This window comes from Enhydra lutris, unplaced genomic scaffold (genome assembly GCF_002288905.1).
Source record: "Enhydra lutris kenyoni isolate GAN:26980312 unplaced genomic scaffold, ASM228890v2 scaffoldscaffold19, whole genome shotgun sequence".
In the NCBI taxonomy this organism is placed as follows: domain Eukaryota; kingdom Metazoa; phylum Chordata; class Mammalia; order Carnivora; family Mustelidae; genus Enhydra; species Enhydra lutris.
This window is the reverse complement of record NW_019154103.1, coordinates 4,396,006-4,411,153: the sequence shown is the minus strand read 5'-3', so window position 1 is coordinate 4,411,153 and position 15,148 is coordinate 4,396,006. Positions and strand designations below refer to the sequence as shown.

The window sequence follows — 15,148 nt, the reverse complement described above, 5'->3', positions numbered from 1 at the left end:
TTTTTTTTTTTAAAGATTTTATTTATTTATTTGACAGACAGAGATCACAAGTAGGCAGAGAAGCAGACAGATAGAGAGAGAGGTGGAAGCAGGCTCCCTGCAGAGCACAGAGCCCGATGCGGGGCTCGATCCCAGGACACTAGGACCATGACCTGAGCCGAAGGCAGAGGCTTTAACCCACTGAGCCACCCAGGTGCCCCAACCATGAGAGTTCTAAAAGAAAATAAAAGTGAATAGTTACCTGAGTTCAAAGTAAGGAAGCTCTTTTTAATCATTAAAGCAAAGGAAGAAACCACCTTAAAGAGAGTCTTCATTTTATGGTGAAAGAAATTTGAGGTGAAAAAAGTTCAAGGAGTTGAGTTTAGAAATGAAGGTGCAAGATGTTCATTATTGGTAGATGATAGTATCTTACAGTTCAAAAATCTAAGAAAATCAACTGACAAATTATTAAAACTAATAAGAAAATTAGCAAGATGCTGGAATGTAGTGTACCTAAGAAAAAAACTAACAAAAAAGTTTATAAACTCTAAAAAAATTGAATATACAACAGCTTATTCTTATTAGGCACATATTATCAAAATATTTTAATATTTGTTATAGAGTACAGAAAAATTTAACTGCTATTTTGAATGTGGTTTCTTTACATTTTTGTATAATTTCTGACTTAATATTTATGGGTATGATGTTTGTTATTGTGGTTTATATAATACTTTTGGAAAAATAGGAGTTAAATATCATATTTTTTATATTGTCTGAGAATAAATATACTTACTAATTCATCTTTATTTGTTTTTCCAATGTGTAATAGGTCAATACTCCTGTCTTTGTACCAGTGAAAACTCATGTGCTGCTTCATCGAATGAGTGGAAGAGGCCTAGCTGCGCATTATTTCTTTCCAAGGCAGCCTTGTATTTTTGGTGATAAGATGGTCTCTGTACAAATAACATTAAATAATACTACTGATCGGAAGATAGAAAATATCCACATAGGAGGGAAAAAACTTCCTGTGGGCATGCAGATGCATGTTTTTAATCCAATAGGTAAATACTAATTTTCATTTAAAACTTTATATTTGATACTTAAATATATTTATTTTAAAGGGAAATAAAATACATATTAGTTTATTGACTATATTTGTCAGTATAATCAGTTTATGTTTGTTTTCTCTTTTTAAACTGAATTTATCATGCAAAAATGAATGCAGTGCTTTGTTCTTAGTGAATCAGGTGCCAGCAATGGGGAAATGTACTAGTAGTGATGAAAAAATACCTCTGAAGAAACAGAATTGCTTCTCATTTTACTGTTATCACCTTCCCTCTGCTTCTCTTCCTGGCCAGCTTCATTCCCTGCCTGGGTATAGTCTACCTTTTTGAATCCTATTTCCCCTTCCATGTTTTTCCTCTCACATTCCATAAATTGGAAAGTGAAGAGAGCAAAGGCTGAGAGAATGTATGCTATTCTGTTTGTCTTCCTTTCCAGGCATACACTGTAAAATTGCCCGTAGTGTATTACTAGTGTTTATACACATCATGTTTTAAAATATTTTTGATCTTCTGCTACCACTTAGAAATCTAGATGTTTTTACATTAAAAAACAAACCCAGAAATCTCACCTTTTCCGGGGGATAAAGCACAAGATAGGACAGTCCTGGTCCTTTATTCCCACCTGCAGCACCACCAAATGACTCAGAAGGGGCTGATACTTAGATGCACCGTGTCCTTTCCAACCTCCGTGCTCATCAACTGTCATTTCCTTCCATTTTTTAAGTATTTTACCAGAAATAAACCTTTCAAAAATTAAGTGTAACAATTGTGTGTTACCTTGAGTTTAATGTAATAATTAGAATGTCTGCCTCTTATTTTTTCTGTTTTGTCTAAGTGAAAATGGGCCTAAAGTTTAGTTGGGAGACACTTCAGGCAATAATATCAATTAAAAAGGATATAAGGTTTCTGTTACTGATTTCTTGAAATGTTGTTTTCAGAAAGGTCCAGATAGTTCCTTTTTATAATACTTTAAGTGAACAAAACCTTTTAAGCAGGCAGCTGTGCCTCCTTTACTCATTATTTCACATAAGTATTCTATTTTTCTTCATTTTTGCCTGAGCTCTTTGACATTGTTGAATTCTTTCCTATAGTTTTCATGAGTCATTCAGTAAAGGAAGTCATTATTTGTGTTATATTTTTATACAAAGGAATAAAACAATTCCTAACAGATGACATATGGTAGATGTTTATAAGCAACCAAAGTAGTTAAAGTGACTTGACTTTGGGTCCCACTTTTAATACACTTTTAAAAATAATTTGGTAATTAAGACACCATTTAATGAATACAGAGTGTCCTGATTTTTAGTTAATTACTTTGTGAAGTTAATATATTGATAAGGAGTTCTAGAATATCCCAATTTGTATTCTTTTTTTAGTGCTTAAAATCCAGCATTTTTTACCTAGTTAAAAAATTAGTTTAGTTTAAGAAATGTCAAGCAGCTGATAAATGAATTGTCTGAAGGTTGAAAATGTTAGCCAAAGGTTAAAACAGTAGAACAGTATTAACTTTTCTTCGAGCTGGCATAATGAGATGATGAGTTGACCTTTTGTTGGCCTATGTAGAATAGAAGAAATAAATATAATAAATTTCATAGTATGGCCTTAACACAGAAATAAAATATGAATATATACCATTTCTTCAGTACTAGCCATAGGCTTTGCTTTTCTTGGGCAAACTTTTATGACTGTAATGTTTTTTTCATTTTGTTGGCATTTTATTGAATACCCTCAAGATGTAGAGTTCTTTCTTGTACAGTAAGACCACGTAGTCTCTTTTATCAGTAGATTATAGTAGAGTTACAGAGTATGATATACCTTAATTAGTCCTCCAGAAACATCTTAAGAATACAACAAAAAACAAATACTGTATTTCAATGTTTTTGTGAAATGAAGGAAATAAGACATTTATTTAATAACCACATATGTATATGTTAAGGAGTCCAACAGCTTTCTTATTTGTCACCAGTCTGTTTTCTTTTTGTCTGTAATATGTAATGACTTTGGTCTGGATTTTCTCCTGCCTTCAGCATGAAACTGTATTTCTTGCAAGAGTATTAGGAATAATGTGCTGTCCCATTTTTCCCAAAGAGACCAAGTACGTAAGAGATTAAATTAGCAAGACAGGAAACAACGTGTGTTGGAGAGGATGTGGAGAAAGGGGAACCCTCTTACACTGTCAGTGGGAATGCAAGTTGGTGCAGCCACTTTGGAAAACAGTGTGGAGATGCCTTAAGAAATGAAAAATAGAGCTTCCCTATGACCCTGCAATTGCACTACTGGGTATTTACCCCAAAGATACAGATGTAGTGAAAAGAAGGGCCATCTGTACCCCAATGTTTATAGCAGCATTGGCCATGGTCACCAAACTGTGGAAAGAACCAAGATGCCCTTCAGCGGACTAATGGATAAGGAAGATGTGGTCCATACACACTATGGAGTATTATGCCTCCATCAGAAAGGATGAATACCCAACTTTTGTATCAACATGGATGGGACTGGAAGAGATTATGCTGAGTGAAATAAGTCAAGCAGAGAGAGTCAATTATCATATGGTTTAACTTATTTGTGGAGCATAACAAATAACATGGAGGACATGGGGAGATGGAGAGGAGAAGGCAGTTGAGGGAAATTGGAAGGGGAGATGAACCATGAGAGACTATGGACTCTGAAAAATAATCTGAGGGTTTTGAAGGGGCGGGGGGAGATTGGGGGAGCCAGGTGGTGGGTATTACGGAGGGCACGGATTGCATGGAGCACTGGGTGTGGTGCATAAACAATGAATTCTGTTACACTGAAAAGAAATAAATAATTTTTAAAAAATGTTATTCAGAAAAAGAAATAAAAATAAAATGCACACACACACACACACACACACACACACACACACCTTAGGCTCTGCATTATATTCACTGACTTTATGTCAACAATTGACAAGTTTGAGTTCAGCTAGTATTTCACTAGTCACTGTACAACTGTGAAATCAAAATCAGTGGCAGCCTGTGTGATTTCTTTTTTCATTGTTAATGATGTGGTATAATAGAGCCCATGTTTTTTAGCTGTTTCTGTATAATCCTTTTAGGTATATAGCACTGATCCGGAGGTAGTATCCAAATACATACAACTAATTGAGTAAACTTCCCCAATGTAGTAGATTTCAAATAATATAAATCAATTATATGAATAGTTTTATGCTGATCACTTTGCTCTTGAAGCATTCATATAATAAAACATGCCATTGATCGTGAGCTGTCCTCCAGAATTAGTGTGGCACTAAGCTCACAGTTAATTATCTTAAGCCTGAAGATGGTACCAAACTGTGTCAAAGACTGCTATCAACAAGGCATCTTGCGAACTGTCACTTTGTCAAACGAAATACAAGGATACATGATGTGGAGAGATTTAAAACATGAACACCATCATGGAGATGACAGCATTTGCCACCTGTGTGTCAGCTGCAAACGAGACCAAACCCCAATATATCTATGGCACAGAAGAAAGCATTAAGGAGTCACTAAAGTATAGGACTAAATAGTGTGACTGACAGGGCTGTGAACTGATAAGGTGTAGCTGTAGGAAACATGTAAACAAATATCATTGCAATTACTTGCTCTACAATAAAGTAAGTTTGCTAAAGATGTAGGCAGCAAGTCTTTTGGTACTTGTGAAGCATCCTGATAAATTTTAGATTTATAAACAAATGAAATTCAAATTGGAATCAGCAAACCAACATACACACCACTAACAAATCAATAACATTTTAAAATCGGAATCAAGGGACCCCTGGGTGGCTCAGTCGTTAAGCCTCTGCCTTTGGCTCAGATCATGATCCCAGGGTTCTGGGATCGAGCCCCATATCGGGCTCCCTGCTCAGGGGGAAGCCACCTTCTCCCTCTCGCACTCCCCCTGCTTGTTTTCCCTCTCTTGTTGTGTCTCTCTCTGCCAAATAAATAAATGAAATCTTTAAAAAAAAAAAGGATCAAACAATTAATCCTGATCTTCATTGTACCTGTGAGACATAAATATACTTCTTAATATATTAAGTTTATTGAATTATTATTTGTCCCATCTGTACCATTGTTTCTGTCATGGTTAGCATTAAATGGCAAACCATACTTATCAATAAGCCCTTCGATAGTCATAGTCTCCCAGATTAGAGTGTCCTTGCTAAAATATAACTGCATCTTATTAAGATACATACAGAATAAAGGTAAATATAAAGCTACTGTGCAGTATAACTGCAGTTATTCTGAAGACTTTGAACAAAGTAGAAATCAAAAGTGGATGGTTTCTGTATAAATATATAATATATACTTTATTTTTATTTTTGTTTATACTAATAGATATAGCACTAATATTATATATTACCATATGTTTAAGATCCCTCATGATTCTAATGCATAGCCAAACTTCATAATCATAAGCAGAATAAAATGTCTTAGGTTTTATCACTGTCAACTGAAAGGAACTGGTATTATCTATTGAAACAGTTATTTCCCATTCTTGGTTAGTTGATAGAGGAAGCTTCATAAATTCTAAACCGCTAAGATGCCATTTTATTATTTGTTGTCTCATGATAATCTAATTAATTTTTCCTCCAATAATTCTTTAAATAATGCAATTAGACTTATTATTTTAGTTCCTATATTACCAGTTGTCTTGGTTAATTTCTGAATACAAATTGATTTCTTCTTGCAACTTTGCTTTAATTTGCATTTTTAAATGTTGGATTTTTATTTCCACTTGAGATTTGGGATATTGTTTAAAATTTACATTTTATATCTAGAATAAATATTCCACAGTTGTAAGTACGTAATCTCTAAAAAGCAGCCAGAGAGTCCTTTATAGTATAGTTGCTCCAAACAGGAATACATTTATTTCCTTCTCACCTTCAATACCTATAAAGACAATATCATAAAACATGAAATGGTATATTTCTGAAACAGAAATACATGCAGAATTAAGTTATGGAAAAGAAAGTCTTCAAACAGAATAGTGAAATTACCTTATAATTTACTTTAATATTCTTAGTTTGAAATTGTTCTTATAAGCCATCATTAAATTTGACTGTTTTAACCAAACTACAAACATTACATAAGTTTTCAGGATTTAGTTTGCCTCTTTTCATGTCCTCCATGTCTTCATGTCTAAATTATCTTATTTCCTAGAATCTCTCGAGCCTGAGGGATCCATTACTGTTTCAATGGGTATTGACTTTTGTGATTCCACTCAGACTGCCAGTTTCCAGTTGTGGTAAGTTCAATTGTTCTCCTGTATTTTATATTACCTGTAAAGGATAGCAGATCAAAAGCTAGGCTTTCAATAGCTTTTCTCTTTGAGAGACAAAATGTTTAAACAAATGTGCTTTTCTTTGACAATATTTAGACTACAGTGGAATAGTTGTACAAATTGTAGTGTATGTATTTCTAGTATTTGTTACATAGCTAGCCATTACAGTCTGCCATGTATGACTGAAATTCACAGTTACAGTAACAAGCTATTGCTATATGATATTTTTAATTGGTAACTCTGTGATTTTAAAAAATTCATGAGGAAAATTCAGGAGAAATTAAAAATTTTAGTAATATTGAATAGCCCAGAGAAGATAGCTTTTAAGATATCCTTTATGTTATCTTAAGCCTCTTAAGTAGAGAAGTATTGATTCTGTCAGTACCTAAAACCCATACATTTTTCCCTTTATACTCTATTTTTTTCCCTTTTACTTTAATTTACAAACTGCTTCTGATAAAACTTGAAAAAGCAGAGAGAAGTTGGCAGAGGTTTCTTGGGTGAATACTGTTCAAAAGAACCTTTCTAGGATTGGATTTTATTAATGTTATAATTTTCATGTAGTATTTTATACATTTCTGATGAAGTCCAGAAATCATTAGCAAATTAATATAAAGCTATATTCATCCGTCTTTAGGAATTATCTTTAAACTCTGACGCTTTTCTGATATAGGATATGATTTGTTACTTTGATTTGAAATTGCTTTGTTTTTATTTGAACAAGAATTGAAACATTTTATTTATTTAAATTTTAGCTAGCTTACAAGAGAATTTGTTGTGATAAAAATCACCCAGTTTAGGAAATAGACATTTTTAAATAAATTTATGGGTTAAATATCGTGAACTTTTTTCTTTTGCATGTACCTATTCAATTTACCAATAATTCAGGCCTAATATTGTACCATTTATTGCTGAGAACCTGCAATGATGAATATAAGCAATGTAGCATAACACATTGATTTTATGCAGATCATCACCTTTATGTTTTGGGAGGTCTGCTATATTAGTGATATATAAAAACTGATTACTTTTCCCAACATTGCCTAGTAATTGTTTATTATTTTTCTATTAGACAAACAACACAGATCAATATTACTGACAAGACTCTGAGTAACATCACTCTAAATAGATTTGCCTCCAACACCAGAGGTATATTCATTTTAATGATTCACCAATGTGAGCCCAATGACAAAGCCCAAGTTAGGGCAAAATTAAGAACTAAAAAAATTATTTTTCTTATCAGTTTATATATTCTGTATTATGAGGTAGGGGTTCTTAAAATACTTTTCATTATAGATTTCCTCTGTAGTCCATTGGACAAGATTTGCATTTTATCTGTGATAATTAACTATAGTCCTTTAGGGATAAGTATGTACGTAGTGTTTGATTTTTTTTTTGTCCTACATTGAGGAGTGTATATGAACAATTTTTTCTCAATTTCTTTTATACTAATTTTAGGAAAATGATGAATTTATGTTATATAGAAAATAGCCTTAGCTATTATAAACACTTATATTAATATATTTTTCTATTGTGAATGTATAAATTATTTTAGATTTTATTGAATGCATAAACATACTAGATCAAAAATTATTTTTTGTATGTTCCAAAAGAACATCTTGTCTTGCATCAAATGTAATTGATCCTGAAGCAATGTAATCACAATTACTCACTTTCTTAATTGGCCTGCCCAAAATCAGAAAATGGAAACCGATCGACAGTGTTTAAATCAATAGCTTCATAGTAGTGCTAGTGGGGGTAGGGAGATAGCAGTAATGGGTAGATCAATTGGTCTTTGATGCCAATCACTGACTGTGCCTTTTGCATAGTAAATAGCACTTTTTGCTTAGTGATGTGCTATATTAGTCTTGGTAGTTCAATAAAAATGGGAAAAAAAGCAAGAATGGCTGATATTGAATTTTTTCCTTGAAATACATTATACAAATCGATAGGTAAAATTATGGGTAATAAGAGCATATTTGCTAAGAAGCCTTCAGAAATGGTGAGAACATGGACTGTAAGCCTTTCAGATACACTTGTATTTATTAAAAGAAACGAGTTAAAATGATTCTATTTTAGTCTCTACATTAATTCTGTATCATTATAGTTATATGATACATATATATAGATAGAACTATTATATGTAGTTATATGAATACTTCATAAGTGTTAATGTCTTTTTTTTGCTTTGCATTTTAAGTGGTCATCAAATTAAGTCCTTGATTAAATTTATTGAGATTTAAAATGTGTATAATATACATAAATATATCTCTCTAAACGTAGATGCAATGCATAAACAGTTCTCTTGCTTATAATCAGCAGATATGAATGTGTGGCTGGTATGCAAAATAATGTGTCTTGGCTCAAGTTAGAGGGCTGAGCCCTAGCATCCACCCCTCTTTTCTGCCCCAAATCTACTAACAAGACAGAAACACATTCTTTAAGAATGGGTACTAGAAACAAAGTGAAAGAATGTCATTAGCTCACCAGAAATTGTGAAGAATTGTTGGCATTTGGAAGGCAAATTGGAGCACATTACCAATAACAGAGAAAATAAAAACCACAGAGCAAAACACTCACCCAAGAAAACAATGGTAGGAACACATCTAGCAGAATATTAAGTACAAAGTAAACAAGTGAAAAGAAAAGTTAGAGGAAGACATTCATTGGGAAATCAAGAACTGCTTCCAATCCCCAGTTCTCCAACCTTAGCCTACCTAGCAGTAGGCAACATTCACATTTAGTCAGAGACCTAAAAACTACTCTTTAATGAAAATGAACTACTTTCCTGGAAGGACTTTTGGTGCTGATGTGGGGGCCTAAAACAACAGCAGGGTTTGAGTTTGTGGGGAGGAGCCAGAGATGATCAGAGATGAGATGAAATGCAGTTCTATCCAAGAGAGTAATATTCTCAGTTCTCTACCACTAGAGCAAAGTCACTCCTAAATCTGTTGTTGGAGAGAAAAGGTCATTGCCTCTCGCCCTCCCAACTTCATATGCATGTAACCAGTCATGTCTCACCCACAAGAAAACATAAGTTAGCCCACCAGGGGAGAGGAAACCACGGTGATAATATTATATATCAAACAATTGCCGTATACTAGGCATTTTTCTAAACAATTGTGTTGTAAGTGTTAGTTTATTTAATTCTCAAGCAGTCCCATAAGTATTACTATCCCATTTTAGAGGTGAGTAAACTGAGGCACAGTAGGAGTAAGAAACTTGTCTAAAATATAGCTGATAGGGGTGCCTTGGGTGGCTCACTTGGTTAAGTGTCTGCCTTCGATTCAGGTCCTGATCCCGGGTCCTGTGATCGAGACCCACATCAGGCTCACTGCTCAGCAGGGAGTTTACTTCTCCCTCACCCTCTTCCTCCCCCTACCCCCACTCATGTTCTCTCTCTATCAAATAAATAAAATAAAATCTTTAAAATAAATAAATAAAATATAGTTAATAGATAGCAGACTTGCTGTGTGTGTTAATTAGCCAATCCTTCATTATGAACATAAATGCACAGCTTAGGAGAACCAGACTTTTGAGGGGAAGCATGTTTGAAAGGGAAGGCTCAAGGTCATTACAAAGACTCACCATGATGGGATTAGACAGTTTGAGAAAGAGAAGAGATAGCTTTAAAAATTATAGTTAATCTAATATAAGAGAACACTACATCTGTAAAGCAAGAACATAGTGCTTATTCTGGAAAAGGAGCAGTTAGAAAATTTTAAATATATTCTTGGAAATTTAAAAATATAGTGCCAAAAGAAATTCAGTAGATGCATAATAGAAAGCACACAGCTGAGTACTGATTTAGTGTTCTGGAAGAGTGAGTCAGTGAAATCAACTGGAATAGAGAACAAAAAAAAAATGGAAACCATGCAAGAAAGGTTAAAGGAATCAATTTGTCTAATAAATCTAGAAGGAAAGAAAAGAAATAATAGAGGGAAGAAATAATTCAAGAAAATATAGAAGAAAAAAATTCCCAACAAAAGAAATGCACAAACCTTCAGACTAAAATGACCCATCAAAGGTCAAGCAGGATGAATGTGATCAACAATAAGACCATATTCTGATGAAACTTTTGATAAGGAGCAAGCCGTGGTAGTGTCTTTCAGAGTGGAAAAAAAGGCAACTTACCTAAAAGAACAAGAATGTGAATGAAATTAGATTTCTCATTAGTATTGTCATCATTTCTGGTTGCCAGAAGGCAAAGAACATGACCTTTAAATTTTTAAGGAAACCAAATAGGCATTTTTCAGACAGGCAGATTCTGTCAGTTTACCACCCACAGACCCTTTCTGTGGTAAAAACCTTTCTTTAATGTGAAACAGAGAAAAACCCAGAGTCCAAAAAGAAGTAATGGACAAAGAATTCTACCTGTAAAACCTATCAATGTGTAAAATAATCATTCACACAAAATGTAGAAAATAAATTTTAATAATAACCTGGAACCAAAATCTCAAAATGGACAAGTTTGAGAAGGAATGATGGTATTTGGCAAAAGGATTGATTAGTGGCAAAAAGATTAAATATGATCTAAAATATTAATGCTACCCTCTAAAGTAATGGGAATATGAGATGTAATAACCCCAAATAACTAGAGGCGAGAAGAAAAGGAGGGATTAAAACTTGATCAGTTTAACAAAGGAGAAGAAAAAAGCATGGAAAATAGAACACAAAATAATATGGCTAGAAGGGGCCACATATACTAGTTATCATCATTCCTATCACTAGGATAAATTCCATTTACATTAAGTATGTAAAAACAGAATTCAACATATGCTATTTATAAGAACCCCACCTTAAAAGAGAATGACAGAGGGTCACCTGAATAGCTCAATTGGTTAAGCATCCAACTCTTGATTTTATTTTATTTTATTTTATTTTTTTTTTTTTTAAAGATTTTATTTATTTATTTGACAGAGAGAAATCACAAGTAGGCAGAGAAGCAGGCAGAGAGAGGAGGAAGCAGGCTCCCCGCCAAGCAGAAAGCCCGATGTGGGGCTCGAACCCAGGACCTGGGATCATGACCCGAGCCGAAGGCAGTGGCTTAACCCACTGAGCCACCCAGGCGCCCCCCAACTCTTGATTTTAGCTCAAATCATGTTCTCAGGGTCATGAGATCGAGCCCTACATTGGGCGCTACAGTCAGCATGGAGTCTGCTTGGGATTCTCTGTTTCCCTCTCTCTCTCCCTGCCCCCGCCCTTAAATAAATAAATAAATAAATAAATAAATCTTTAAAAAAGAATAAAAGAAAAATTGAGGATAGCAAAATGAAATCTATAAGTATGTGTGTATATTATAAGAAAGATGATAAAAAGAAAATGGGGTGATACTAACACTAAAAAAGTTTTAAAAGCACTTCATATTAAGAAAATTGTCCTATTCATTGCAATCCTCTACAAAAATATAAGTGACAAACTTTTCAGTAACATAGCTTTCTAATATGTAAAGCAAAAAGTAATGAATTCCTAGGAGAAATTGACAAAGCCATTTGTTAACAAATCAAAGAGGAAGACAGAATATTTAATAAACATTCAGGTAGATATAAATATATACATAACTTCAGAAAATTTCAGTAATTCAGTTATCTGACTTGATATAAGATATGTGTATTTGCAAAGAATTCCTTTTTTTCCTGACTACAAAAAAAAGAACCATTTTTTAAAAGAGGGTAGAATGTACAAGAAAGTTCGAAAAACTTTAGGCTAATATGATTAGAGATTAAAAAAAAAAAAAAAAGACATGGGGCGCCTGGGTGGCTCAGTGGGTTAAGCCTCTGCCTTTGGCTCAGGTCATGATCTCAGGGTCCTGGGATTGAGCCCCACATCAGGCTCTCTGCTCAGCGGGGAGCCTGCTTCCCCCTCTCTCTCTCTGCCTGCCTCTCTGCCTACTTGTGATATCTCTCTCTGTCAAATAAATAAATAAAATCTTTAAAAAAAAGACAAGATCAGAAAAGAGGAAGATGATAAAAAGATCTTCTGAATTACAAAATTATATTATACTCTATTATTCTACAGAATTATATTCTATAGCAGTGATTCAGAATATTTAGATGAAATAAATGGTTTCCTAGAAAAAATATGTTAGCAATAAAATTGACTAAATTGTACCAGAACTTCAGAAAAAAGATAATCTCTCTATTATTAAAACTTTTCTAGATCAGAGAAACATAAGGAAAGTATCCATGTCATTCTATAAAGCTCAGCATCACCTCAATTTTACTTTCTTTTTTAAAGATTTTACTTGTTTATTATTTACTTATTTGAGAGAGAGAAAGAGAGCTAGCACAAGTGAGGGTGGGCAGGGAGAGGGAAAGGGAGAAGCAGACTCTCCTCTGAGCAGGGAGCCCCACGTGGGGCTCAATCCCAGGACCTTGAGATCATTACTAGAGCTGAGGGCAGACACTTAACCATCTGAACCACCCAGGCACCCCACCCCTGTTTTAAAACCTGAAAGGATAGCACATGAGTGTACATACTACTTGCTTTTGTAAATTCAAATGACTTCTGGGCGGTACAAGTTACTTAATTCACATGAAATAGCAAAAGGATTCTTTTTAAGTCAGAAAAGTAAAAGAAGTTTACCCATCTTCAACACTATTTCACTTTATATGGAAGTTCTAGCTGATATAGGAAGACAAGTAAACACAGAGGTAGAAATCCTAGGAAGGAAGAGACTGAATTATCATTTTTATCCAGTATAATTATCAACATAGAAAGTCGTAGAATCAACAGAAAATCTAATTAATGAGTTTAGAAATGTGGTACAAAATCATTAAATGGAAATCATTAACATTTCTATTTAACAGGAATGACCAATTTAAAAACATTATGGATAAAATTATTCTATTTATAAGAATAGCAAAAGGAATAAATTAACAAGAAATACCTATGTGGGAATTAAAAAAAATGTACCTGAAGGCATGAAAAGAAGAAAAAAGTAAAATAATACATGTTTTATGTTCCTAAGTGGGAGACAGTATTTTTTCTTCAAATTAATCTTCAACTTAGTGTGATTGTAGGCACAATTCCAGTAGGGCTTTCCAGGGAACTTGACAAATTTTTAAAATGCAACTGGAAAACAAAATGTCATAAATCATAAAATATTATAAATAAAAAATTCTAAAAGTATTTAAATGTGATATACACAAATGTTTTCATACTCTTTGGGAGCAAATGTCTTAAATAAAATACAATATTCAGAAAGAAAAAGAGAAAAAAGATCAGGTTTAACTCTTAAAAATTTTATACTTCTCTACAAAGAAGAAAAAGTCGATACCGTAACAGGTGAGTGATGATGAGAAACTACTGCAGCATATGTAGCAGACAAAAGTTTAATAACCAGAATATGTAAGGAACTCTCATAGTCAATACAAAGGAATTCAGTAGAAAGGTGGAGAAAGGTTAAGGATAGCCAGTTTACAAGAAAAGAAATGCAAATGGCCAATAAACGTAAGATTTTCAGCATCACTAGCATCAGAGAAATCAAAATTAAAACATTTTACCAGTCAGATTGGCAAAAAAAATTGTTTTAAGATTTTATTTATTTGACAGAGACCACAGGTAGGCAGAGAGGCAGGCGGGGCGGAGGGGGGAAGCAGGCTCCCCGCTGAGCAGAGATTCCCGACTCGGGGCTCGATCCCAGACTCGGGGCTTGATCCCAGGTCCCTGAAATCATGACCTGAGCTGAAGGCAGAGGCCCAACCCACTGAGCCACCCAGGCGCCCCAGACTGGCAAAATTTTTAAATAAGTTTAGTATCTGACATTGACAGGGCATGTACTGTAGTACACTGTGTATGGAACCTGAATTGACACCACCTTTTTGGGGGCAGTTTGGCACTACCAAAATGCTTAATGTTTATACTCTTCTACTTAACAATGGCCTCTTCAGAGAATCAGGCCTAGGGAAATATTGCTGCTTGGACAGAAGAAAATAGATCTAGCCAAGGGTATTAGGTAAGCATTGTTTACAGTAGAGAAGATTGCAAATGAGACTCAGTAGGGAAATGCTGAAATAAATTCTGAGACAACTTTATTATATATGGAGATTTTGAGTATCTGTTATGGGATTAAGCACTATATTGGCTTTGTTGTTTTATCTAATCATTAAAAGTAGCCTGCAAGGTAAGTTCCATTTTTCTTAACTTCATAGATAAGGAAACTTGAGTTTCACAATAGACTTCTTGTCCATTTTCTCTTACCTAGAAACTTTACCAGTTTGGATCCCATGAGTTTATGAAATAAAATTGTACGTAGTACAAGTATATGCATTACAGTTAAATATGACAGGCAGAATCTTGTATTACATTAAACTGTTATGCCATTTGAGCGCATATAGCTAGGCTATTTAGAATAGAGCTGCCTAATAATAATACTTTGTTGACCTATTAATTCCAATAGATGCACATGTATCACTACTCATTTTCACCATTCCCTGTCCATGCCAACTTATCTATGCTTAGCCCTACATTCAACCAAAGGGCGATCAAAAGAAAAAGAGGTGGGAGGAAAGAGAAGGAAAGCTATAGAGAGACAGAAGTAACCAACAAAAAAGGGCAAAATGGTAGAAAAGGAGGCACATAGTAAACTATGGAGGACATTCTAGGGACGCCTGGGTGGCTCAGTTGGTTAAGCAGCTGCCTTCGGCTCAGGTCATGATCCCAGCGTCCTGGGATCGAGTCCCACATCGGGCTCCTTGCTCATCAGGGAGCCTGCTTCTCCCTCTGCCTCTGCCTGCCATTCTGTCTGCCTGTGCTTGCTCTCTCTCCCTCTCTCTCTCTGACAAATAAATAAATAAAATCTTAAAAAAAAAAAAACT

At 34.3% G+C, this 15,148-nt stretch overlaps 1 protein-coding gene across 1 annotated transcript in view; it reads left to right on the top strand.

Moving 5' to 3' along the window:
- The window catches only part of LOC111148283 (adaptor related protein complex 3 beta 1 subunit), a 278,207-nt gene that overhangs the window by 240,155 nt on the left and 22,904 nt on the right, over positions 1-15,148 (top strand). The window contains exons 23-24 of the mRNA XM_022504764.1: positions 809-1,040; positions 6,209-6,293. Of these exons, the coding sequence (XP_022360472.1) occupies positions 809-1,040; positions 6,209-6,293 (317 nt within the window). The remainder of the gene's footprint in view (positions 1-808; positions 1,041-6,208; positions 6,294-15,148) is intronic.